Genomic DNA, 25482 nt, shown 5'->3' with positions numbered 1-25482 from the left:
CACACAACATGACATTCATAAATCTATCCATCCATGACAAACCCCTCCCATCCCCCCTTAACACACTCCCTCAAATATTCCTGATACTTGGGCAACCCCCCCATATACCCCAGCGCCTCCCGCTTCTTCCCCGGCACGTTGCCCCGCATATACCACGTCGTTTCATTACTCCCCATGAGAGTACGCGCACACGCCTCGTCCGTGACCTGGGCCCACCGCTCCTCCATCTCCGGCTTGACATCGAACGTCGCATACCCACGCTCCCGCATATACACCATTGTGGCCAAAATCCACTCCGCCTGGATCTCCGAGATCAGGGGCCCGTTCGCAAACGCGGTGGGACTCTGCGGCCCGTACTGGAAAAAGAGATTGGGAAAGCCGGCCGTCACCATGCCGAGATGCGTGCGCGTGCGGACGCGCCACTCCGCCGCCAGGTCTCGGTCCTGGTTGGTGCCAGTGATGTTGAGCCGGGTGAAGCTGCCGGTGACGGCGTCGAAGCCCGTGGCCAGGATCAGAGCGTCGAGGGCGATGGTCGTGCCGTCGGCGAGCTGGATCCCCGTGGCTGTTACCCTTGCGATTGGGTTCTGCTTCAGGGGGACGAGGGTGATATTGTCCTGGTTGAAGACCTCGTAGAAGTGCTGTTCGAGGGAGGGGCGTTTCGTGCCGAAGGCGAAGGGCGGGCGCGTCGGGGCGAGGTGCTCCACCAGCTCTGCGCTGCACGTCAGTCGAGCGCGGGTCTTGTCGCGCCAGAACTCGTAGAACAAGGTGTTGGCGTCCAGGCTGGTCATCATGTCCTGGTAGTTGCCGTGGGCGGGCGCGAAGCCCCCCTTCGCCCAGAGCCGCTCGTACAGCTCCTGCCGCTGGACGGGGCAGTCATCCGCGGCGTTGCGCGGGGTCGGGGGGTCGTCCGACCCCGTCAGGGAGAGACGCATGTGGGCGAACAGCTTGGGGTAGGAGGCCTTATCTGTTGTCACTTTCTTCCCCATCACCGTCTGGCGACATTGCCGCAACTGCTGCTGCCGCATCGGCAACGCGCAATTCGGCGAGCGCTGCAACACGACCAACTCCCCGACCTTGGGCCCTAACTCCTGAATCACCTGCACGCCTGTTGCTCCGGTCCCCATGACCGCGACTCTCTTCCCTTCCAAATCCACCGCCTGGTCCGGCCAGTCGGCCGTATGACACATAAGCCCTCCGAAATCCTCCAACCCCTCCATCGCGGGGATATACTTCTTGGCCGCGAACCCCATCGACAAGATGAGAAACCTGCAATCCACGCAATGACCGCGACTCGTCTGTACCTTCCACATTTTGGTGGCATCATTCCACTGCGCATCGGTCACCCGCGCCCCAAACTCGATATCCCGGCTGAGATCCCACTTCTGATCCACGAAGGCAAAATACCGTAGGATCTCCGCCTGGCCCGGGTACCGCTCGGACCACTCCCACTCGTTGTAGAGGTCGGGGTCGGAGAATTCGTAGAAGGGGGTCTTGGTGTCCACACGTGCGCCCGGGTACCGGTTGTGGTACCATACCCCGCCGAGGCCGGCGCCTTCTTCGAAGACCCGCGTGTGGAAGTTGAGCTTGCGGAGCTGGTGCAGGAGGTTGCAGCCGCCGAACCCGGCGCCGACGACGATGGCGTCGTAGTACTCCGGGGTGGGGGTGTAGAAGCCCATTCTTGGTCTCGTGGTTGTGTTGGTGGGAAAAGGGATGATGCGGAGAGTTAGGGTTGTTTAGTTGGTGAGCGATGGAGAGGTTGGTGGGGTTTAGTTATGTGGTATTGGGTTCATGATATCGATGCTTTACACTTTATATACTATATTCCTGAACGAGAGCTCTAGCTGTAGAGCCCCTTGTGATGTTTATTTGAGCGAGAATTGCTCTTTGTTGCAAGTGGTATACTCTTCACTTCCCTCTCTGCATATCAATTCGGGTGGCTCTCCGGGCCAAGCCTCAACCGAAAGATAAGCGACGGACATGAGCCTACGGCCAATTTGGCCGATATGGACATCCCATTGGATGAGGCGGCGGCCCACATGCGGGAATCTCGGATCGGAGATGGGGGCCGGAATGAGGGGATTGGGAAGTGTCTTGATGCCCGGCATAGTGTATCTATACATGTACGTATGTTTGTATGCCTGTATGCATGTATATAATGTATGTTTCCATATATGCTATTTACGTCCGTATGTGCTGTACTGCCCTTAGGGCAAGAGGAACAAGTAACAGGAAGCTTCTATTGCCGTGATGTCACTGTCCGTTTTTGAACGTGTGATTGGCCGATGGCCTGTATAAGTCAAATCAAGCTTAAGAACCAAAGCCCGTTGTCAAGTAGTACTGCTATGCCCAATCAACTGCCAGCTATCTGCGTAAACTCAGCAAACGGCCACGCCAGACTGTTCACATCCAGCGAGTTCGCCAACTCCAGCAACTGGTCGGGGCTCAGCTCGTAATGCTGTGTGAACCCATCCACTAAGCCGAGCTCCAAGCCCGGCTGCTGCGTAGCATACCCTGCTGGATCATTGATTGGCGGTACAACAGCCCCGCTGCCTGCATCCACCACCACCGAATCCCCCTCATGCGCTGTCGGCAGCGGACACATGCCAGTCCCCGGTAGAGCTAGAGGCAAATGACCACCCTTCACCAGCTGGCCTAATTCGGTGTCGAGCTGCCTCAGCTCCGCCCCGACCAGCTTTGCCGCCAGATTCCCCCGTCGGTGCATCTCGTCCAAGATGGCGTAGGCGCGCTGCGACCAGAGGGCGTGGTCTGACAAGAGCGAGGGGTCGATGGCCGCGGCCATGATGAGGGGCATCGTGGAGATGGAGGTGGCGTCCACGTCGAAGGGGAGGAATGTTTCTTCCGTGGTCGAGAGTCAGCGAGTGGGGTATGGTTGTGGTGAGATGCAAGGTATACGTACCTAAGAGTCCTTGCTCCAGGAGATTGGAGAGAATTCTGAGAATCTGTTGGGCGGATTCCAGGCAGATATGTAGGAGAGAGTGGACGGTCCCGGACTTTAGCCAATCCAGGAGAGATGGGTCAGAGTGGCCGAGTTTGGATTGGAGGAAGATGTAGAGGAGGGGCCTTGTGGTGAGGATTATGCACTGCTCCCATAAGCCTTTTATCCCTGGGACCAAAGGAAGACCGGAAATTGAAAGAACACATAGACATCTCAATGACTGTGATAGAAATACGACGCAGGGAGTATGAGAGTCCTACCTGATGCTCTAGAAGATGCAAATGTGCAGAAATCCGTGAGATGCCGCCCATTTCGCCGTTCGCGTACAAATCGAACGACCGGTTCAGCTGCTCGGTGACTTTGGCGATGTCGCGGAGAACGGACTGGGTGGCGCTCAGGTAGCGGCTATCTAATTTCCCTTCGCTGCCGTAGACAGCTAGCAGCCAGGAGTTAGCCAGGGGAGCTAAGATACGGCGACAGACGTGAGCGGGTCAGCACGCACTCAAGTCCACTTTTACCAGAATCTGGCAGAGCACCACTTGCATCTCCAGTACATTGACACCCTGGATCTGCCCTGAGATCGATGGAAATGGAGCACTGATGCTCTCCTCGGAGATCCCCATCGGTACCCCAAGCAGGGAGGACATCCGACGCTCGAGGGCATAGACGGTCCACCACACCAGGCTGCAGCGCTGGACGTATGCTTCGTCGAGATAGGGCCCGCGCATTCCAGTGTACATGCCGTGCTCAAGGGCCCAGCGGAGGGCAGTCCCGATCTAGACTGTCAGTATCCGGGGCACCTTGAAGGCAAGAGAAGAAGAGACGGGCGCTCCTCACCATACGGTAAGCGGGCCCGCGCCGGTGCACGCACTGAAGATAGAGCGCCGCGCAACATAGGACTTGCGCCATCTCGATCGGATCGCCGTCGAACAAGTTCAAGTCCGGCATGCACTGCATCGCTTGGATGAAGTGCTCTGCCCCCGGGGGACTCTGCGACCTCACGCTCTGAACCACAAAGCCTTTTCCAAAGGCGAGAATTAGCAGGTAGTGTGCGAACCATAACGGTGAGGCCTGGGCTTGCTCTGCGGGATTCCGCTGGAACACCTCCAGCTGCTGCATGAAGCGGTCCTCCTCGAAGAGATAGAATAGCTGTCCGCAGTGGAACTTCACAGAGTTGATGAGGTATTTGACAAAATCTGGCGAAGGCAGGTGGGAGACATCAAATATATCCGTTGCATTTTTAGACCGAGTACCATCCCAGTTGAGGCGGTATACATGGTTGTCGAATAGCAGGGATTCCGGGTCTGGCGACAGTGGGGTTCCGGTGAGTCGCTCGTGCGTCATCCCTAACACTCGCCGGCTGAAGGCCCAGCTGGACGATGTGCCCATGAATACTATGACGGTTAACCATAAGCCGCCGTTGTTGAAACCTCTAATAACCACGAATACGCACCTGGTCGGCCCGTGGGACCAGGGACCCAGTCCATTATGTGAAAAGCGAGGGGGTTTGTAAGAGGTGTTGTTGCCTCCATTCTCACGTGAGCTCTTGCCGCTTGACCAGGAGCAACATCTTGGAACGGTAAGCGTTGTCCTCGCCTAGTATGTGATGATCGCGAGGCTTGCAACTCTGGTAATGTTGTATCCTCAGCTACAAGATGTTGGTCTATGATAGCAGTATCCGCATGCTGGCTAGGGCCATCGGGCGTCGACGTAGGAGAGCGAGGCAGGTTAGCCTTATGCTGGAACGCAGCTAATCGATCGTGGAGATCATTGAGATATCTGCACAGCCGTGGACCTGATTAGATAGCTGATAGTCCCAGCCAAAGGTTTTCCGCTTGCCTTCGAGTCACCAGAATCTTCTCCGAGGGGCTATCAAAATCACACTTCAAGGCGCGTTTATGACATTGATCGCAGGGATGCGAGCCCGTGCATCTGATCTTCTGATCCCGAGATCTCCGGCAGCTGGCTTTTTAGTCAGTCGATGGTTGGCGTACGGCTGTGGGAGATAGGACCAACGCTTTGCTCACCCGCCTCGTTGCCTTTAGCGAGCGTCTGGCAGCAGTGCCACGATGTGGCATGTTGGAGATAGTGGAGTATGCGTTGAAGATGGGGACTTGCCCTGGCTCAAGTGGGGAGTGAATAGAATACGAGCCACAAGTGTCGGGACAAGTGGCCGTAGTCTGCATTTATACCTAGTCTTAACTCTAACTAGTACAGTACTCCGTCCGCAACCCCTCTTTCATATCTACTCGCTTATCCGGACACGCCTGCCTAGTCTGACGGATGAGGGGTCGAATCCACGCCGGATTATAGCTGCACTTATCGTAGACCTAACATGACTCCATTTATCCTCGGGCTCTATACGTCAATTTCCATTTCTTTTATAGTCTGTACGTGATACCCCGTACTTTCCCCGCATTTCCTGTATTCTTGGCTAAGGGCTTGACATTCCCCGGCATCAACCACAAACGGGATGTCAGGCATTCGATTCCGCTGGAGGCATGAGCGTCCGCTTTGTACCTTTGCATCGTGCCTCTGAGATATAGGGTATGCTTTGCTTGCCACATATCGGGAACACAGATAAGTCCTCCCGGACCGGTAATGGCATCTGGAAAGATAAGCACTGCCTCCGGCTATAAAACCGACCCTTTGTGCACGTAATATCCGTTCCCATCGTGTAAGAATTGGATTGTATCATACGCTCAATGATCCTTTAACCAAAGTCTCAAGATGTCAGACATCCGACCCTTAACACCTACCGCAACCGATAAGTCCAAAGCGGAGCCTCCTGCTCCTATCGCAGAAGATGCAGTTTTCGGCGAGATCATTGAAGATGGTCCCAACTACAGAAATGTAAGTCTACCATTCGTTTGATATCGAGGTCTATTCACTAACCAAGCAAGGTCGGATGGCTCGGGACTGTGGCTCTTATGATCAAGACCCAGTTTGGCCTCGGGGTCCTTGGCATCCCACAGGTCTACGACACTCTCGGCCTCATCCCTGGGGTCATATGTGTTTGTGCGATTGCGGCCATTACAACATGGTCGGACTATGTTATCGGCACGTTCAAACTCCGCCATCCAGAGGTCTACGCCATTGACGATGCAGGGGAGTTGATCTTTGGTCGGCTCGGGCGTGAGGTTCTCGGTGTTGGGGTGTGTATCTGTACGATCCCATTTCTATGCTTATCGTATTGTCTCGAGCTGATACAGTACAAGACTGGATCTTCTGTACGGGCTCCGGTCTACTAAGCACGTCCATTGGGCTCAATGCGGTCTCAGCTCATGGCACATGCACGGCGGTCTTTGTTGCTGTGTCTGCGATTAGTGCGTACTGTTTGGCAAGTATTCGGACGCTGGGAAGGATCAAATGGACTGCATGGGCGGGGGTGGGGAGTATTCTTACTGCTGGTGAGTGGCCTTCCTATCCTGACTTAGAGACAATCGGCTAATCCTGAAATTCCTTATAGTCTTGATGGTCACGATCGCAGTTGCACTTCAAGACAGGCCCTCGACGGCTCCTCAAACGGGCGCGTGGAAGTCGGACTACAAGCTCGTCGGCCGTCCATCTTTTGTCAAAGCCATAACTGCTGTCTCTTCCGTGGTATATGCCTTTGCCGGTACTCCCGGTGAGTCTATCTAAAGTGATAGTCGTTGTCGCGAGAATGAAATGCGAGTATTGCAAATGCTAAATCCGACCACCCAGGATTCTTCCCTATAGCAGCAGAGATGCGCAATCCTGCCCTCTACACCAGAGCCCTTCTCATTTGTCAGACCGCCGTGACGGCGACATACATTTCCATCGGGACAGTGATCTACTATTTCTGCGGCTCCTACGTCGCATCGCCTGCTCTCGGATCTGCCGGAACCTTGATCAAGAAAGTCTCCTATGGCATCGCTCTTCCCGGCCTGATCGCCAGTACGATCATTGTCTGCCACGTGAGTCCTCATCGCTACGGTCCTATCCTTAGTTGACATATCTAACACCGTATTCATGCATCTCAGTTTGCCAGCAAGTACCTGTTCGTTCGCATCCTCCGAGGCTCCAGCCATCTGACCGCAAACACATTCACCCACTGGGCTACCTGGCTCAGCTGCACTTTGGCCGTCACGGTCTCTTCGTACCTCATCGCCAGCGGAATTCCTATCTTTAGTGACCTAGTGTCCTTGATCGGCGCTCTCCTCGGGACATTCATGTCCTTCCAGCCAATGGGATGCATGTGGCTGTATGACAATTGGACGCGGGGTCGCGAGCAGCCAACCCTCCGATGGGCGCTGTTGTCTATGTGGAGCATGCTGGTGATTGTTTTGGGGGCGTTTCTCATGGTTGCGGGCACCTATGGATCGATCGAGAATATCATCGCGACGTCTCGGCAGAAAGAGTCGGGGGGGTCGGCCTGGTCGTGTGCTGACAACTCGAGCTCATGAGATTTTCTGTTGAATCAGTCAAGCTGCGGTGCCTGAGGCAAGGAACCATACACTGGTTTATAAGAGCTTTGCGAATGATGAGCTTTGTTGCTTGTTCAAATGTAGACAGGGTAATTGCATTAAAATCAACAGTATGTACAGACATGCCCCCAGCCCTACGCAAGCGCTCTTGGGATCTATCACAGAATCCAGCCCTCCCCCGTCACCACCACCACCGTCTACCACATCATCCTTCCTCTATTCATCTCTCTACGCCCAACCATAAACCCAAGCTCCTCGCTAACCCACCCACCCTCCTCCCAATCATCCCTCCTCCTTACTCCCCGGCGTAAAAAGAAAAACAAGCGTCACAAAAGCCTTACACCCCGCGCAAACGAGCAACGTAACCCTCGAGCCCGCGACCTTCTCCACCGCCGCCCCGACAAAACACCCGGCCGTCAACAGCCCCAAAAACAGGACCCTGCGATTCCTCTTCCGATTCCTCCACCTCAGCAAGGCCGGATCAATGACCACATCCACATACGCCGCCGTGGCCATCGCCGTCGTGATATCCGTGATCTTCAGCGCCCGGCCCATAGCCACCTGCGCCCCGGACGAGAACGCCAGCAGGAACAAGGTCGCCAGCGTGGTGGCCTCCCCCTCCTTCTCTGCCTTCTGCCCCACCTCACGAGATGCGAAGCGGTCTGGCCGACACATCCCCGCCGCGGCAAAGACCATCCCCGTCTGCAGCAGACTCGAAGCCAGCAACCACCAGCGCCGCCGCACGGCGCCCAGCCCGTTCCCCAGCTGGCCCAGCACCAGCCCGCCGGCCACGAACGCCCCCAGACTCATCCCCAGATGGCGGAAGGAGTAGTCCCCCGAGCTGGCGAGCCCCGCGCCCCCGATCGCCAGGAAGAGGAGGTTGCCCGTTTGGTTGGAGGCGAAGCAGCCGTAGTCCCGCCAGGCGGCGGCGTCTTGGATGCCGATCGCGAAGGAGAGGAGGAGGAGTTGTGCTTCGAGGGTGAGGTCTTCGTGGATTGAGTGGGTGAGGTAGCGAGTTAGCTGGCGTCTGCGTGAGGGTTTCTTCGCGGGGAGAGGGTGCGTGCTGGGGAGGGGGAGGGCTATGGGTTCTTGGTCGCATGGAGGCGCCAGAGACGGGGGAGGGTGTGCGGATGGGCCGTGCTGGTCGGTATACATGGTTGTGTGTCGTGCGTAGACATCTTCGTGTGACATGTGAGAGTGGTGGAAGGTAGTGCAATGGGTGGGGGCAGAGCAATATGAGGGTTTAGGGTGCTGTGAGTGGGGAGCTCGGCGATCCCACTGGCCTGTCGAATGCTTTCTCTCCCACTGAACCTTTTTCTTTCAAGTTCTAAATGGGCTTCTACAAGAAGAGCTGACTATTACTTTGAAATAGATCCACTTTTTGTGGGTTCTATACTGGACAACTAGGTTCAGTGCCGTGGGCATCGGCGATTGGAGCTCGCCGTCTCGGATGAAGCCCGGGTCGGCGTTTGCCCCGTGAATGACTTCTTCACGAAAGCAAAATCGGATCTCGACCCAGGAGACCCACAATCTGATGATACCAGAGGCATGTCAATCATGAGCCTACACCTAGTCGTGGTCAAGATATGGTTTTCATTTATGGCGAGATCCTTATGCGAGGCGACCTCCCGGCCAGTTGTTGCCTTGGGCCTGTGATTGGCACCGATAGGAGATTTACTGCCTATCAGTGCAACGTTTGCCAAGACACTGGACGCATTTCACAGCCTGGGCTATTTCCAAGCCATTGACTGCTCGCCATCCATGGCTCCTGATTCGTGGTGAATCATCAACCACCGGATAGTGTACGTAATCCAGCCATGCATGCAGCCACACGGGAGTTCTTGCCCACGTGTTAAGAGCAGATCAACGATATCAAGCAAGATATTCGCAGCAGTGCCCAGAAAACCTCAACCGGGACACTCCACTATGATACTGAGGCCTTGCCTTCGCACCGCTGGGCTTTTTCACCCTCCGGAGGAGAGGAAGACTCCTCTTGATTCCGGAGAAGTGTGCCTCACAGTCCCGCCGCCAGCCCTAACCTGATCCTGCCGCAGACTCCAAGGGGCCAGTGCCTGCTGATCTGGCCATCCTGCTCGCTTCTAGCGCCTTTGATGTCTCGCCGGCACGAAAAGAACACCTCACACAGAATCAGATGTAGTCAGGGTTCTCGAGCCCCTAAGCCGGGGCCACCGCCACCCCCGAGCGCTGAAGCCCCCATTCGCCTTCTCCGATGCGCTTGCCGCAGTACTTGACCAGAAGCCCCACGGCGGCAGGCCCGATGATCGTGTTGAGCAAGATCGCCCAGACGCCCGTGATGAAGCCCTCCTCGCTGACGTAGGATGTCTCGTTATAGCCGATCTCGATGATCAGGAGCCCGATCTCGCCCCGCGCGACCATCGCAGACCCCAAGAGGAAGGCTGAAAGCCATAGTGTGGTCGCAGGGTCTTTTGCCTGCCCATTCTCCGGACGCGCCGGGCTCCCGTGTTCCAACCCACCACTCTCTACCGCCGCTGACCTCGGCTCCTGCTTGCGAGCAGGCCCCCGGCCCCAGATCGGCACCCACACGCCCACAACAAACTGTTTGCAAGCCGGAAATCCCAGCAGTGAGCGAGAAGTGCGCATCAGAAAAAAAGGAAGTTATCTTCCCCGAAGGAGAACCTCTTACCTTGGCAACGACCATCAGAAGCGTGAAGACGATCCCGCGCCAGATCCGCCGGCCGGTCCAGAGCTGCACGAAGGGGATGGCGAAGCCGATGCTCGCGAAGAACAACGGCTCCATCAGGTACTTCTGGACGTCGACGAGGTAGCGCTCGAAGGTGTGGACGAAGGTCGGGCTCTTGTGCGCCAGCTTCTCGCCCTCCTCCCGGCTCAGCACCACGAACGGGCCCGTCGGGTGCTTGCTGGGGAGGTAGGTGAGGAACGTGCCCGCCAGGAAGGCGCCGAAGAGCACCGAGGTCCCCGCGTAGGCCGCGATCGTGATGAACGCGCTCAGCGACAGCGTCATCAGGACGATGTTGGAGATGTGGTCGAACCGCGCAAAGTCGTGCTCGATGAACCGCCGGAACCCGGGCGCGAACAGGTATTTGGTCACAAGTGGCGTCACGATCGCCATCGCGATCGAGGCCACGATCGGCCGCCCGATCAGCCAGCCGAGGTTGACTCCGCCGCCTTTGAGCTGACCAAGATTTTCGATGACGCTGCAGAGGAGCGAAATGCGACGGTCAGTATGAAAGGTTTTCCCAGCCCCTCAGAAGGATTGTGCCAGGAGAGAATGCGCACAAACCTTGCCATGACAAGCCCAACCACGTCGTCAATGACCGCTGCGCTGACCAGGACAGCGCCTACTCGGGTCTGTGCAAGATCGACGGTGCTGGAAGCGGAAGAGATCACTGCAAAAGTTGTACCTTGGCAGTGTAAGCAAACAACCCATTGAAGGGATCGCCAGAATGGCGAGCCACAGCCGTCCGCTTACCCAGAGAGGTTGCAGATAGCGCTGCTCCAATGATAAAGGTTTCTACAGCACCTGGGAATCGTAAGCCTGATTATACAGAGACGGGGATATGTGCATGGATGAGGAAGCCCACCATATCCAAATCCGAGATAGAGAAGCAGGTACGACAGGCCAATGGGAAAGCAAACCCCGGTGGCTGCACCAAGCATACTAAGCACCAAATTTGCCCGTAAGAGATCGAGGCGAGCGCTGAGACCACCTGGAAAAGAGAGCGTTAGTGCTGAGTACCAGGACCACCAGATCAGCGGCACGACATGAGCCGTGTACCTTCAAATATGATCAAAATCAAGCCAACATAGCCGAGAGATAGAAAGGTTTCTTGCCAGTCCAGTTCAAGGATATCGGCGAGCGGTTTGCCGTAAATGATACCAACCGCGATTTGGCCGATGATGCCGGCGCGGATTATCTTCGCTGAGGCCCATTCTGCCAAGGACAAGATGAAAAAGAAGGAAATCAGGATGAGGATGTCGACAACTGCATATTGATCAGAAGACTGGATATCGAAGGGTGTCTAGACGGAGTGTGGGCGACCGTACTTCCTGGCTCATGATAAGGTAGAAAGCCTCCCGCCATGGCACAAGAGCTTTGCCAGTGGAACGAACTGAGTATTTTTGTTCACAACGGGGGGGCTTTAGCGGGGGGGGGGAGGTAGGGAGGTTTAATTATTTGTATCCAAAGCGAGCGAGACTCTCTCACTTTCTTTCCTGGTTTCTAAGGAGTTTCGGACTGCACGGAATAATAAAAGTGGCAGCGATTACGGCGGAACTTCAAAAAGTCCACCGCTTCAAGCACGTTGTCATCGATTCCCTTGGCATAATTTAATTCGTGCAGAATGAGGTCCCCGGGGCCCACATATCCAACTTTCCGCGAACGGAACGATGTCCTCATTCTGGAGTAATGGATGGATGCCATCGGTAGGCAGGTGGCGGTATCTTCCCATTAAGGTTTGCCAAGAGCTTCCCCGAAAAGTTGGAACCAGCCGTCAGCCTGCCTGGCCATGCACCGTGAACATTTTTCCGAATACCTGTTAAACATATATATACCGACTAACGCTTCTCGCCAAGACCCGCCGAGGCCAGCACAGTGGAACAGTGGAGTAATGAAACTTGGCGCAACAGCGGAAAGAGCGGGATTGGGCATTGTTCTTGGCCTGAGTTGTTCGACTCCATGCTAGTGTGCTTGGCTCAGACCAGAATCGATCCTCAATACGAGCGAACTACACACGGGCAGAGGGCATAGCGGACTAAGGGCGCCCAACTCGGCGTGGTCCGAAAATAACTCCGTGTGATGCAATATTTTGCCCAGGATGATAGAGGATTTTGGACTACGATGAACGTTTTCTGGACCCCGGTGAGCTGGCCCTCGGTGGACTAGCTATGCCATCGTGCAGTGAACAGGGTCAATTAAGACCAAGACCTTGCCAAAGCAAAAGCAAAAGCCTACAACAGAAGGGATTTGCTGGTGGGTCACCTATTCAACTACTAGCGGAGAGTCCTCGGGGCAGTCCCTTAAATAGCCTATAACAGCCTATAGGACGAAAGTGCTGGGTTTGCCTCGTAAGTTTGAGATAGGCGGAAGTAAAAAGAGAAGCAGATAGAAAAGAATTGACGACACCTCTGGAGGATGAAGAAGGTGGTTGATTCCTCCACGTGAGGCTATCGGAGAACTAGCTAAGGCAGCCGGGTGGGCGGTGAGCTGGCGGCTCAGGCACCAAGGCCCCGGGCGGTCGTCAAGAATACATATTCGGATTAACAAGAAAACTGTGACTGCTAAAATCAGTTATATTGATTATAATCAGCGAGCCATCTAGTGATTGAGCTGGTGATTGGGGGGGGGTCCAATGATCTGGTCGAGACACTACAAGGGGACGGGGCCAATGGCGAGCGTGGTGCAGACGTTGAACTTTTGGATGACGCCCGAAATGCTCGCGACGGAAACGGAGTTGCCATAGATGCCGGGGAGAGAATGAGTCAGCATCGACAGCTCTGAGCTCACTCGGAAGAGAAAGCCTTACACAGCGAATGGGGCGATACAGACTCCGACCACAAAGGTCAATCGTCGGGCATAGGGCCAGTTTCGCGGGTTTTCAGGGTCGTCTAAGTGACCAGATTGTTGTTTTTGCCATCGATGGCGCACAGGTCTGGATCCCCGTCAGTCCAGTGATGTACTGGGAATACATATAGCCTGTGGTGCGTGGATGTGGGAAAGATGAAATGGATATTTATGATTGAGCTTTGTATCAATGAGCGGGGTCTCGGAGGCGGTTGAGGTCGGATTTGGCCCGCTAGCGGAGTTGGCTGACCGTGAACGACCATGAAGCCCACATGTATAAATATCTAGCAGCTGGAGCAGATCGCTTTGAGCCTCATTCAACTAAAAGCCATATCCTTTTTATCTAATCACAATGCTAGAACATATCTCTCCCATCTACACCTTATGTCCCGTCATACTCTACGTCAGTGCAATGTCCCGTCTGCCCCTCCAGTATCTCCGTCCCCACAGCCCTAACATGGACCCACACCATAGATCGCCGGGTTGTGTGTCTATCAAATCTACTTCCACCGTCTCCATCAACACCCTGGACCCTTGCTGGCCAAGCTTACGAACTGGTATGCCGCATACTACACGTGGCAGGGCACCATCCATCTCAAAATCCGAGAATGACATGATGTGTACGGTACGATCCCTGAGGCCAGCGTCACCCACAGACACATGCTAACGGAAGCCACAACCTCGACCACAGGCCCGATCGTGCGGTTCGGCCCCGACTCCATCTCTATGAATAGCCCGACGGCAATGGTCCAAATCTATTCCGCTCGAGCCAACGTCCGCAAGGACGATGCATATCCTGTGATGAGCGCCAGCAGCCACATCCCCAGCACAATCAGCTGCCTGGATAAAGGCCAACATGCAGCCAAGCGCCGTATCCTTGCGCAGCTGTTTACCCCCTCGGCGTTGAAGGGCGTCGAGGAGCGCGTTTTGTCGCACATTCGCACCTTCTGCGCCTCGCTCGGGGAGTCCAGCCAGGAAGGACGAGCGACGGACATGGCAGTACTGTCGGACTATCTCACCTTCGATATCATCAGCGACCTCTGTTATGGTCAGGCCTTTGGCCTCCTCCAATCCACAGCCCTGCGATATATCCCAAATGTGATCAGCTGCATCAGTCGTCGGAACGCGATCGTAAGGTCTCCCTTCCATGGTCCATGACAAGTACTTCCAGAGGCGTCCTGGGGGAGAACCCCCAGACCCCCCTTTTTTTCCAGCTTCCCAAACATGCACCCAGAACACCAAACCAGAGAGCTAACCGACTCCCGAGAACAGTGCTTCATCCAGCCCGCGATCCAAAAATACCGACTCGACCGCCTATTCTTCGCCCCCATCTCGACGCAGATCCATGCATTCGGCCGCTGGATCCAGCAACAACAAAAACAGCACCCCAAAAAAATAACCCCCGACTTCCGCAGCCACCTCACCACATCCACCATTACCCACCCCGGCCCTAACCCCCGGCCCCTGACCAACAAAGAGGTCTGGATCGAGCTCCTGCAGCTCGTCATCGCCGGCTCCGACACGACGACCGTGGCCCTCAGCGCGGCCGTCTTCCACTTCTGCCACCACGCGGCCGCCCTGGCGCGCGCCACCGCCGAAGTACGCACCCAATTTTCCACTACTGTCGAGGCCATCCGCCCCGGCAGCCCCCAGCTCCGCCGCTGTACCTACCTGCACGCCTGCATTCACGAGTCCCTCCACCTGGCCCCGCCGGTGACGGGCCTGGCGCCGCGGCGGGTTCTTGAGGGTGGTATCCAGGTCGACGGGGTGTGGCTCCCTGCTGGCATTGTGCTCGGCTGCCCCATTTACGCGGTGCAGCGCGATCGGACCTGTTTCCTTACGCCGGATTGGCATCTCCCTGGTCGGTGGGAGGATGTGTAAAACAATAGTTGTAAGGGGGAGGAGAGTGATGATATGGGCGTGGAAGAGAGGCAACAACAGCGGCAGAAACGGTCTCGGATGCTGTCGGCCTTCTGTCCGTTTAGTGTCGGGCACCGGGCGTGTGTGGCGCGGCGGTTTGCCATGGACGAGATTACGGTGACTCTGGCAAGGGTTCTGTTTCTGTATGATTTGCGGTTGGCGGGGAGAGAGGATGCGGATGCTGGTACTGGTGCTGCAGCTGCGGCGGAATACGCGCTGAAAGGGTGGATGACTTCCGGGCGGGAGGGACCCGTTGTATATGCTTCGCCGAGAGAAGGCTGTTCGCTGTAGACTTTTTGATTGACATTTTTATTGACCCTTACTCATTTTCCGTACTCACTGCTGCTCATCTGTGACTGAAGATAGCGTCAATAACTCTGGATGTTCTTACACAAATGTACAGATGAGGTGCTTTACCCTCTTTTCATGTCACACCTTTCAAATAAGATTTGCGATTCCAAGATATATATTCACCTCGTGAATGCTTACACATATCTTATATTTGCCGTCTTTTTGATATCGCCTACCGTGAGTATTAGGCGTAGTAAGTATCAATGACAACTACCTTTTACAATGCTACTGTTAACCCCTGTTTTGCAGACAAAAGAAAAAAGAAACAAAGAAGAAAAAAAAAAAAAAACGAAACCAGCTAGTGTATGTAAGATTTCAAATGGAAAAGTGCGCCGGTGTACTCCAAGTCGTGCGCAAAGGGCTCTTAGCCGGCCTATGCATAGGCTAACATCGATAAGAGATAGGGCGGGTCGGACTCTGTCCGCTAGCGCGAGTTTGGTGTCCGGAGTTTAAGGCTCTGCATACCATTGCTATCTCCGCCCACCAGCCCTAAACCCCGCGAGCCGTGCTGATAGTGGAAGAGCAAGAGAGCGATGACGAACAGCATTGTCGTATAAAGGGATGCCATCACCCGGGAAGAATGTCAGCATCAGCTCGCTACTATTACATTGAAACCAGACAGTCCGGTCTAATATCTCGTTGAGTGGGAAAAGCGAAAATGACGGTAGAACAAGTCCAACTCATCTACGGCGGGGGCTCGTTCATCAGCGAGGTCAGCAACCGCTCTCTCTCCGACGTGCAGGCCACATTGAACCAACTGCATTCTCACGGTATCCGGGCGATCGACACGGCGCCCATCTACGGCCGCTCCGAAGAGCTCCTGGGCCAGGCCCATGCCGCGGACCGGTTCGCCCTGGCCACCAAGTTCCCCGGCGGGTTCCTGCCCGAGCCGGCCACCAAAGAAGTCCTCCTCGCTGCGGCCGAAGAGAGTCTCCGGAAGCTGCAGACCGATCAAGTAAGTCCTCTCTCGCCTCTGTATCCTTAACCCGTTGAGGTAGAGACCCGCAGATAGACATGCTGAACTAACAGGCGGACTTGTTAAGCCCGGCAAGAATGGCAGACACGCGCATAAACGACCTAGAAAATTTAGTCAGCCATCAGACTTGTAACCCTGGAGAAGTTGGGTAAAAGATTTCAGTGGTCCTCGATGAGCAGATATCGCATTCCCTGTCTCCTGCAAATAATGCCTGAAGTGTAGAGAGGATAGTGGTTCCTTGAGGCGCTGCTCTCGATAAGGTGTAGTAGATCGGGGTACCACGGTCGATCGGACCATCTCTGGGTTAAGGGAGACTCTGGATCCCATTTGACTCCGAGCCTGAAGTTCCATCTGCGTTGCACGAAAATTTCAATACTGCCTTGTCTTCTACTTTCCAAGGCAAAGTCCACAGGGGCCTTGCCACTATGGCTGAAAGTTCTGGCAAGAGCGGAGCCTTTGTTGCTTTGGAGAAGGAGATTGATCATTTTCCTCTGTTGTGCTGTGGTTTCCGTTCTGCAACGCCACATGGAGAGGAATATCTCCAAAGCTATTCCGGCCGTGCGGGTGATTATCTGAGGAGGTCAAGAGGCCATGAACTCTCGAGACTGAACATCCATGAACTGGTTTGTGAAGCAGATTGTTTCCGTGGCCGTCGAGTGGAATCAGATCAGTGTGTAAGAGTAGTCTTTCCAGCAGTTCGACATCCTCGATCTCTTCGGAAGCCCAGCGTAGAGGACAACGGCCATCAATCTCTCCGATGCACGCGTCAGCTCCCGCTTTCAGCAACTGCTCGCAATTGTCTAAGCCACGAGCGCAAAAAGCCCCGAGACATGGCGTCCGTTCACGCCGGTCCATGACAGTCAGCGATGTTGGATTAATTGCTAGCAGGCCGGAGATCTCCTTTGGTGTGCATGCTCGAGCCGCCACATGGAGTGCGACTTCACCCAAGCTGGTCCGGCGAGTCAAATCAATACTAGGCAATTCTAAAAGACCACCAATGACATCCTGGTTTCGCTGCTGCAATGCGACCATGAAAGGGGTTCTATGGGTTCATGCGCTTTACACTTTAGCCATTTATACTTTCTATCTCGAAGTCAAGCTTGAGCTCATGTTCAACTCTCTATTGCCAAGACAAATCGATCGCTCCAGCTCCAACTCAATTTCGCAAATCACCAGCTGACCACGATAACCTTATGGTTCACCCGTATTCGCACCCATGGTATCTTCTGTTCTTATTTATGTTTACCTTCATTTGAGCCATGTCTCTGCACCTTGGTGAAGGGGCTGTGCATTTTAGGTCGGACGGAAAATTAACTTTGCTCGTGTCCAAGATAGCGGCTGCGAGATCGAACCAAAGAATGTTGGTCTCTACACGGAAGGGTTTCCTGCAGATTGCTTGGAGATGACTTCAACGACTGGGCTGCCAGCTGGCCTTAGGTTCTTTGAGCTATCCTCATCAAAGGATCCATGCTTGCCTACAAACTATTTATATTGCCGTCTGCCTCCTGGCCTAAGGACTTCTCATTGAAGGGCCAATTCTCGAGATCTCAACCTCAAAACAAAAAGTCCTTCCCCTTCGAGCAGAGATGTATTCCAAGATCGGAGCAATCCTTCTGGTGATCGGTGGCATGATGATGTCTGGTGCCGCAGCACAGTCCGACCAATGCTCCGCCCAACCCTGCTATGAACGCTGTGTCCGAGATAGTTATCAATGCCTGAACGACTGCTGGAACATCGCATCGCAAATCCGAAACAGACGCCAGGCAAACCGGTTCCACGCAAATTGCCAACGGGGCTGCGACGATGCAATCTCCAACTGCATCTTCCGACAGTGCGACGTTCAATGCCCCGTCGTCGCGGACAGCGATGACCCCGACCAATGCCACGAGGGCTGTGAGCGCAACGCACTCCTGGACACGATCCGATGCATCACCACTCGGCCCAATTCCGCGGACCGCGACAGTTGCATCGGAGCCGCAAACTCCAAGCACCGGGGCTGTCAGGCCGACTGCCCACCCCGTGAGCCGGTCGGCGGCTGCAAGGGCGGCTGCATTGCTGATTCGATCGTGGGAATTGGCCGGTGCGTAGTGGCACCACAGAACCCGGTGAGTCGAGAGCTCTGCAATCGGGCGGTGGAGTCGGAGCGGATAGAATGTGAGGAGAAGTGCGACAAGGCGACTCCCTCGCAAGCTCCCGGCCCGTCGGCCACCACTGCAGCAACAACCACCACCACCCCCACGGTGACCCCTTGTCAGGGAGCGCCACCATGCGGATCGTTGATCACGCCCTGTCTCTGCGACTGTTTCAACGAGTTACATTGTGGAAATAACGCGTGTAACGAGGAGTCGGCTACGTGTGGCGACTCGGACGCCTGTGGCTGGCGTTACGGCGAATGTATCAGTGCGGTCGATGCCAAATTTAATACCTGCAAGGGCAAATGTCCGGCTTCTTGATTCTTCTTTTTAGTGTGAAACATGGGTCTCCGCTCGACCTTCACGTCCAAAAATTAGGCCAATGTGATTAAGCCCCGGAGTCGCACGAGGTGGATTTTGATATGTGACTGGCAACACAAACATATGCCGACAAGGTGTATCTATGATTCTCTAAGGATAGCTATCTCATCTCTAGGAAAAGCATTTGGTTGTTCTATATTGTTGCCAAACACGGAACCTGAATATCTTTCCATATTTCACGTAGTGCTGTCTTCCCTCCTTCGAGGGACCAGGCACATCTCGAGTTTGGGAGCTGTTAGAACCAAGGAAGTACCCACGGGCCAGGCATTAGTGAGGATTAGTCCAACTGTTCGTGTTGACTCACCCTGCGCAGAGCTTTGTCATTCCTTTTTGACTTGTGTTTCCTGAATTGTGTTTCGCCGAGGGAGCTTTGTTAAATTTCCAGGATGCTGGTGGCTCCCAAAAAAGAGCCGAGTGAACTCATTTCCCAAGCTGGCTCTATTGTCTCAACCCCTTTACACACCACCACACCCCCCTCTTAACAATATCCGCGATATTTTTTGACACTCATTGTGACTTCAACTTTTCTTTGCGTTCAAGATTGCGAGACAATAAGATCGACCATGGTCGATGCGGCATAGATAGATGGGTGTGTTTAGGGGGTGGTTCACTTCGTACCGCTAGGGTTGGGATAACGCTTCATGCATGTAGTGGCGAGTCAAATGAATGATCCTTCACAGATAGTCAAGACAGATACTAGGGACTAAGTACTCTTGACCAATATAAAAACTCACCTATGTACACTTCTGGTAATCAAGTGCCCTTTTAAGTGAAAGTCGTGTCTGCCTCTTTATTTCCTACTTAAGCCTGCCCAAACGCCCGCCGTGAAGATTTCGATAGCATGAGTGCGCACCACGCTGCACGCACTCCGAGCTCTCTCATTATGTCCCCTAAACAGCAAGACTACCACCCGCTGCGACGCAGCTCGACCGACGAGGCCTCCGAAACTGAGAATGAGAACGGGACTAAGCCAGGGACGAACAATCTGGACCCCCCACGAGCCGCAAGCCCGAATCCGACGAGGCCACACCGAACCCCAAGGGCCATCTTCCTCACTGCCCTCTCATTCGCAGCCCTCCTCCTTTCCTGCTCCAACATCACTTTCCTCGTCCACTGGCTGAGGAGTACTAAGCTAACATCGACCCCGTGCGAGGGGGGTTCATACTACGATGTGTGTCCCAATTCTCGACGTGAATATCCCCCCACCACGAGAAACCGCGACGCTGAATTGCATATCATGCAAAGCCAATCTCCACCGGACCATCCCCCTCCCAATCCAAGAACACAGCCCATCCGTCAGCGACAACGTCAGCGACAACGTCAGCGCCGTCGCGCACCTCTGGGAGGACGAGCTAAGCGGCGACCCGGGCGTGGTGGCGCTGGAGAACGATTTCGTCCGGGAGAAGCATCTCCCCGAGGCGATGCCGTTCCCCTGGGATCCGTCCAAGAGCGTGTATCTGCTCCAGGGATATCATAATCTCCATTGTCTGCGGACGCTCTTCCGCTACGCCTGGACGGCGGACCGTGGCCTCCTGCAACGGATCGCGTTCAGCCACGTCTTGCACTGCCTGGACCAGCTGCGGCAGGATGTGATCTGCAACGCCGACGACACCCCGCGGTACGCGGGCCACCCGCGGCCCGGGGATCCGCCGGGGACGGGGGCGGGGCAGGTCCGTCTGTGTCGCGACTGGGCGCAGCTGGAGCGCTGGGCCCGCGAGCGCACCGCCTGCTTCAAGCATGAGGATGAGGTCCCCGGGCGGCTGCAGTGTTATTGCAATGAAGTCCTACAGTCAGGCTATATTCTAGAGTGATCTGGTTTCTCACGCGTACTGCGCGAAGATGTTGATTTAGTTCCATCCTTCCCATCTATCTGTTAATTTAACGGACATAGACACATACGACCACAGGGTGTGGAAAACAGGGCTTCCCGTCCGCTCAGCCGTACTTAAGCCACATGCCGGGAGGTTAGTAGTTGGGTGGGTGACCACCAGCGAATCCCTTCTGTTGTATGTTTTTGTCTCTTTTTGCCAGTATTATAGGGAGAATCGTCTCTTTCGAAGAGTCCCGTGCTGCTTGTTCAATGACCGCCCAATCTTTTCATTCGATCACCTTATTGTCCAAGGTTGCCAAAGTAATGATTCGGATCAGTACTGAAACAGTCTTGTAGCGCAAACCATAGATGCCGTACATCTACAACAAGCTACTCGCCAAGTTGCAATAATCCTATTTCTTATAGTATTTCTACATTATTTCGATTTCTTTGAGCTTTACCGTCCACCAGACCGCTTTCTCTCCGAACTGATTCTAATACAGAAATTATATACAAGACTTTTGGATAAAGAATCCTAATGCAACAATACCTTGAATCTGAGATATAAGATCTAAGAGTTCTAGCAATCCTAAGATAGAATATAGTTATGTGACTTTGCTGAAACCAAGTGAACTTGAAAAGATAATGTAGTACTGCCAGCAGAATTGGGGTTATTGTAAAATTGGCACGAGTGGCCCACCGTAGTACATTCTTTCCAGCTTCAGCCGGCAACCGGATCAATCTTTGGGAAGAGATCTCTCAAAGCACACTTGCCCTTCCAACATATGGATAAAGGTCTTGCTCACCTACCCAGCAGGGTCTTTCTTCCGGCTCACGGCATACAAGTATTTTTTCTGCCACACATTCTACTCGAATATTCTCGCTTTGTTACATTACTGTAACGGGTCTGATTGGAGAATCTTGTATACATAATGTGTCTATGTTGTCCGACCTAGTCAACTCAATAAAGTCTATTGTTAATCTATTGACAGAATGATATGGAGGTTGTGGGGCACAACAATGACGGGCTCAGGCCGAGCCGAGCTTCTCTGCGTTCTCGAAGCCAGTGAAGGTGAAGTCGGCGAAGGCAGCGCCAATGTCGTTGCTGGTGCCATCGAGGGTGAGGTACAGCACGTAGCTTTGGTAGTCAAGCAGGAAGGACGAGCTGTTAGCCAGGGAAAGCGCCAGGTTGGCCCTGGCGATCGCGTCGTGGAGCTGGGTGTAGTTGGCCTGGTTGACCCACTCCTGGGTGGACGGGACGTCGGCGCCGCTGGTGCTGATAGTCACGTTGTCCAACTGGGCCTGGGCCTGAGCGACAGCCCTGGTGAGGAAGTCGCGCGAGTTGCCATCGCTCGTCATGCCGACGGGGCCGCCGCGGTTGGTGGTGTTGGTGACGGGGACCAGCCAGAGACTGACGTTGAGCCCGGCGGCCGAGTCATTGGTGAGCTTGAAGAACTTCTGCGCGCCGGTGAACTCGCCGGGCCGGTTCGAGATGGGCAGGTTGTCCCGCGAAAAGCGCATGGCGTCCCCGTAGGTCACGCCCCCAACGTCGTAGAAAGTATGATCAGCGCCGTCGATAAAGAGACCGACCACGTCCTGAGCGCGCTTCATGGCCCAGCCCTGGTTGCCGTACCAGAACAGCGCGACGTCGCCAGGCTGGATAGTGGTATCAAAGTTGCTGGCGGGGATAGCCGGGCCGGCACCGCTGAAAAGGTCGGCGTCGAAAATGGTGCCCTCCCAGGGCGTCTTGTTGGCGACGTCGATATTCCCGCGGTAGACCGAGTAGGTCCCGTTGGCGTTGTGAGTGATGGTGTCGACGGTGACGCCCTCCAGGTAGTCGGCGTCGATGAGGTCGGTGTAGCCATCGCCGTTGGTATCCCAGAAGCGCACCTCGAGACCGGCGACGATGTTGGTGACGACCGACAGGGCGGCAGCCTCGTAACTGCTGGCCTCGGTCTCAGCCTCGTAGCCGCCCCACCACGTCGCGGTGGTCGTGTCGTAATACAGCCAGGGCACTTGGTTCACCAGATAGCCGTCGCTCAGGCACTGGCTGACTTTGTTGAAGGCGGACTCGGTGCCTGGGATGGCCCACAAGTTGATGTAGAATTGGCTGTCTTCGATGACAGCCTTGACGCCCTGGAGGGCGCTTCCCTGCTTGAAGTACTGGTCGTACTGGGTGGCGGTGACGTTGGCAGCGTCGGTGCCCATGTCAAGCACGACGGAGTGGAGGAGCGTGCCCTCGATCTGACTGCCCGAGTAGGCAGTCCCGCAGGCAGCGAGGCCCGAGGCGGGCAGCATCGCCAGGGCCGAGGCGTTGGCGAGTCTCATGTTTGCGAGACCTTGAGGAATTAAAGTCAGCGAAGGAGCGTAATGGAAATGAACGACAGGGAAAAGAACGTTGGCCAATATCTGGAGAACCGATGAGCACAGTTACACCCCGAGATGCTGTGGGTGTCTGGATATGCCTGGCATCTGGATGGTCTTATATCCTCTTTCCTCATTGCTGATGACGAATCTGATGTGGTTGCACTCCGTGCTCCGACTTTAGCGGGCGGGGGGGCCGACGTGTAGATCCTGCGAATTTCCCCCTTTCCCCTTCCTTGCTCAACTCCACATGTCCTCTGAAGAAACCCCATTCCGAGGTTTCATCGCATGGGTAAATGCTTAAGCGCTCGAGCCGTAGTGCTGTCACTCTCGGGATACAGAAGATTGAGGGGACATGCTAGCTGCGGCGGTGGTTCGGACCGCGACGGAGATGCCGGTCTGACTGTATACTTCTGGGGTTAGTGAGACACTAACCTCCAAGGTTATATTAATATTAATTAGGTGAAGACCACCTGGAAAGGTTGTCCGTCAACTTGTCCCCACGAACCCCACCATATTAGCAGTATGTCGTCGCACCGTTGTCGCACTGGCTGAAAAGGAACAGTTGAAGAACATCCAGTGTGGGTCTGAGTTGACGACATGGGAGAACTGCAGCGAATGATCCCATGGCCATTTCAACATTCCAGCCATCGCGAGCTCCACACCCCCGTATGTCAACTTGAAGAGTTTAAGCGTAGATCGACCCGAACCTCGGAGTTCACAGTGAACCGAAATAAATATGCGCAGACATTTCTCGGAAGAAAAAGCCGCTTAAGTTATTAAGATAGCTGCATGAATCGATTTTGATTAAGGCTGGATGTTGATCAAGATGATGCCGACTTCATACAAAACTGCACCAAACTGTAGTACGTACCTTGCTCTAAATCCAAGATGCCCCTGTCGATCCATGGCATGTGCAAACTAAACTTTGCGGAGACTAAACCACCCAGGGTTTAGTGTCCCGCCAAGATATCCTCCGTGCGCGTTCCAAGATTTCTCTCGATCCGTGATCCGTTCCATGTTCGCCCTCTAGCACGTTCATCATCTTCTGTTCTACAACTGCACAATCTAGCAGTGAGGGGTAACTTAATATTATCAGTAGGGAGGAAAATATACCCCACGTGACAACAATATTTTCAATTCTACCCATGTCTTACTAGGTGCCTGCATCTATCTATACTGCTCTGAACTCATCGAATCAACCCACACCAGTCATGCGTGTTGGGTTTAGGGCAAATCAAATGGAGTCGGGTGCTAGTACTTGAAATGCAATAGCTTGTTGTGAATAAGTAGACCAGGTAACTTCCACCCGGCTATTCTCGTTACTTTCTGAACATTTTACACTCGTTGATCATTCCGGAACTTCAATCTGTGGTGGATCAGTCGGGAGCCTCGTGTATTCCCTGATTAAAGAAGCCATTGATACTACTTTCGAGGTTGAATCCTCCATTTACTATCTTTGCTCCATAATTCCCAATATGATAATGGAAATAGTGTTGGAACGAGCAGGATGAGAAGATTCGGTATTCTGCGGCAGAAGAGCGATCGAACCAGTTAAAGTGGAGAAAGACAACGTTGAAAGAACCGACCCCAGTTCCCGTAGAACTGTCTTTCCTGCAAGGCCCAGCTAGAATTGGTGGATGGATGAAGCTTCGGATTCGTATTTCACTGGACGGCTCGTTAGATTTTGGCATCAATTGGTACCGAAAAATTGTAGACTAGATTGCCCTGAACGGAGTGCTAATTCAAGGTCTTCCCATCAGGTCTATGGAGCAAATATTGTCGCCAGCTTCGGCACAGCACCCTTCACAGATCACCTGGCCTAACTTTTTCTTTTCAGCAGAGAGGATAGACAGCCACGACAGAAAATTGGCAATTAGATTGCGAGAACCACAGTGGTCCCAAGAGGCTGGCCTTTTGCTTTGAACTGTAGAAGCCCGAAATCCCTCCTAGTTATCTTAGTGAAAGTAGAACGTCATTAGGGCAGCTCAAGATACACCAAGTCTCAGCTCGTAATTCGTGTTGAATATGATCCGGCTTCAGCTGGTAATTGGTAAAGCTTCATTTGTTGTGGGAGGCAAAAGCTTTTTGGTTGCTCGAGAGCAGTATTCGGTAGTACAGCCATTCGTGTTCCGGGCAGTACGATGCAAACGAAATTTGGCTGCAGTCTGTGGCATCGCGCATCTCGTCTTCAATTCAAAGTCCAACAGTGAGGTCGGTGCTTTTCAGGTCCCGAGCGACGTTGACGTTCGTTGACCATGGTAAATGTACAGACATAGCCATTGATTTAAATCGTCGGGCTCCAAATATCCTTTCCAGCCGTCAGCCACTGGCCGTTAGTACGACTCCGGAGACAGAGTCTAGTTCGGGGGGTCTTGTCGTATTCGGGCGCCATTGCGATCGTGTTGAAAGCTTGTCCATAAGTGCAAGATAGCCAAAGACATGGCTACATGGCGCCGTTGACGAAATGACCATGATGGTATGCCCAGCAGCCGTGCAGAGGGGCCACATAAATTGAAGTTTCCCCGGACTGCCCTACCAGAACCTCTGCCATGGTAATACACAGTAATTCACTCCATTT

At 54.2% G+C, this 25482-nt stretch overlaps 10 protein-coding genes across 10 annotated transcripts; 5 read left to right on the top strand and 5 right to left on the bottom strand.

Annotated features, from left to right (window-relative positions):
* Positions 1-23: 23 nt before the first annotated feature.
* BO72DRAFT_509344 (flavin-containing monooxygenase) lies at positions 24-1676 on the bottom strand (the record flags this gene model as incomplete). The annotated part of the gene is made up of 1 exon (XM_040949325.1): positions 24-1676. The coding sequence occupies one exon, from the start codon at positions 1674-1676 to the stop codon at positions 24-26; it is 1653 nt and encodes a 550-aa protein (XP_040801494.1).
* Positions 1677-2257: 581 nt separating this feature from the next.
* On the bottom strand, positions 2258-5133 carry BO72DRAFT_428730 (Zn(II)2Cys6 transcription factor). Its single transcript, XM_040943040.1, has 8 exons — positions 4973-5133; positions 4796-4918; positions 4410-4735; positions 3794-4350; positions 3459-3732; positions 3217-3392; positions 2918-3101; positions 2258-2856 (listed from the first exon to the last, which is right to left on the bottom strand). Exons 1-8 carry the CDS (start codon positions 5032-5034, stop codon positions 2351-2353), a joined length of 2208 nt encoding a protein of 735 aa, XP_040801493.1. The 5' UTR covers positions 5035-5133; the 3' UTR covers positions 2258-2350.
* A 553-nt stretch (positions 5134-5686) lies between these two features.
* On the top strand, positions 5687-7383 carry BO72DRAFT_527637 (uncharacterized protein; the record flags this gene model as incomplete). The annotated part of the gene is made up of 6 exons (XM_040950124.1): positions 5687-5809; positions 5860-6121; positions 6175-6366; positions 6426-6584; positions 6662-6894; positions 6961-7383. The coding sequence occupies 6 exons, from the start codon at positions 5687-5689 to the stop codon at positions 7381-7383; spliced, it is 1392 nt and encodes a 463-aa protein (XP_040801492.1).
* Positions 7384-7686: 303 nt separating this feature from the next.
* Positions 7687-8559, bottom strand: BO72DRAFT_496146 (YoaK family protein; the record flags this gene model as incomplete). Its single annotated transcript, XM_040948606.1, has 1 exon — positions 7687-8559. One exon carries the CDS (start codon positions 8557-8559, stop codon positions 7687-7689), a length of 873 nt encoding a protein of 290 aa, XP_040801491.1.
* A 613-nt stretch (positions 8560-9172) lies between these two features.
* BO72DRAFT_447937 (cation:proton antiporter) lies at positions 9173-11761 on the bottom strand. The gene is made up of 7 exons (XM_040944674.1): positions 11452-11761; positions 11183-11389; positions 10989-11114; positions 10877-10927; positions 10688-10808; positions 10070-10601; positions 9173-9981 (listed from the first exon to the last, which is right to left on the bottom strand). Exons 1-7 carry the CDS (start codon positions 11486-11488, stop codon positions 9580-9582), a joined length of 1476 nt encoding a protein of 491 aa, XP_040801490.1. The 5' UTR covers positions 11489-11761; the 3' UTR covers positions 9173-9579.
* A 253-nt stretch (positions 11762-12014) lies between these two features.
* BO72DRAFT_468484 (cytochrome P450) lies at positions 12015-15178 on the top strand (the record flags this gene model as incomplete). The annotated part of the gene is made up of 5 exons (XM_040946900.1): positions 12015-12056; positions 13442-13542; positions 13702-14098; positions 14240-14828; positions 14895-15178. The coding sequence occupies 5 exons, from the start codon at positions 12015-12017 to the stop codon at positions 15176-15178; spliced, it is 1413 nt and encodes a 470-aa protein (XP_040801489.1).
* Positions 15179-15896: 718 nt separating this feature from the next.
* Positions 15897-16366, top strand: BO72DRAFT_509324 (uncharacterized protein; the record flags this gene model as incomplete). Its single annotated transcript, XM_040949324.1, has 2 exons — positions 15897-16193; positions 16340-16366. 2 exons carry the CDS (start codon positions 15897-15899, stop codon positions 16364-16366), a joined length of 324 nt encoding a protein of 107 aa, XP_040801488.1.
* Positions 16367-17800: 1434 nt separating this feature from the next.
* BO72DRAFT_496142 (uncharacterized protein) lies at positions 17801-18667 on the top strand (the record flags this gene model as incomplete). The annotated part of the gene is made up of 1 exon (XM_040948605.1): positions 17801-18667. The coding sequence occupies one exon, from the start codon at positions 17801-17803 to the stop codon at positions 18665-18667; it is 867 nt and encodes a 288-aa protein (XP_040801487.1).
* A 943-nt stretch (positions 18668-19610) lies between these two features.
* BO72DRAFT_496141 (uncharacterized protein) lies at positions 19611-20538 on the top strand (the record flags this gene model as incomplete). Its single annotated transcript, XM_040948604.1, has 2 exons — positions 19611-19851; positions 19973-20538. The coding sequence occupies 2 exons, from the start codon at positions 19611-19613 to the stop codon at positions 20536-20538; spliced, it is 807 nt and encodes a 268-aa protein (XP_040801486.1).
* Positions 20539-21566: 1028 nt separating this feature from the next.
* Positions 21567-22865, bottom strand: BO72DRAFT_377649 (uncharacterized protein; the record flags this gene model as incomplete). Its single annotated transcript, XM_040941271.1, has 1 exon — positions 21567-22865. One exon carries the CDS (start codon positions 22863-22865, stop codon positions 21567-21569), a length of 1299 nt encoding a protein of 432 aa, XP_040801485.1.
* Positions 22866-25482: the final 2617 nt, after the last annotated feature.

Source organism: Aspergillus fijiensis, assembly GCF_003184825.1.
Source record: "Aspergillus fijiensis CBS 313.89 unplaced genomic scaffold BO72scaffold_22, whole genome shotgun sequence".
NCBI classification, from domain to species: Eukaryota; Fungi; Ascomycota; class Eurotiomycetes; order Eurotiales; family Aspergillaceae; genus Aspergillus; species Aspergillus fijiensis.
This window is presented reverse-complemented; position numbering and strand designations above follow the sequence as displayed.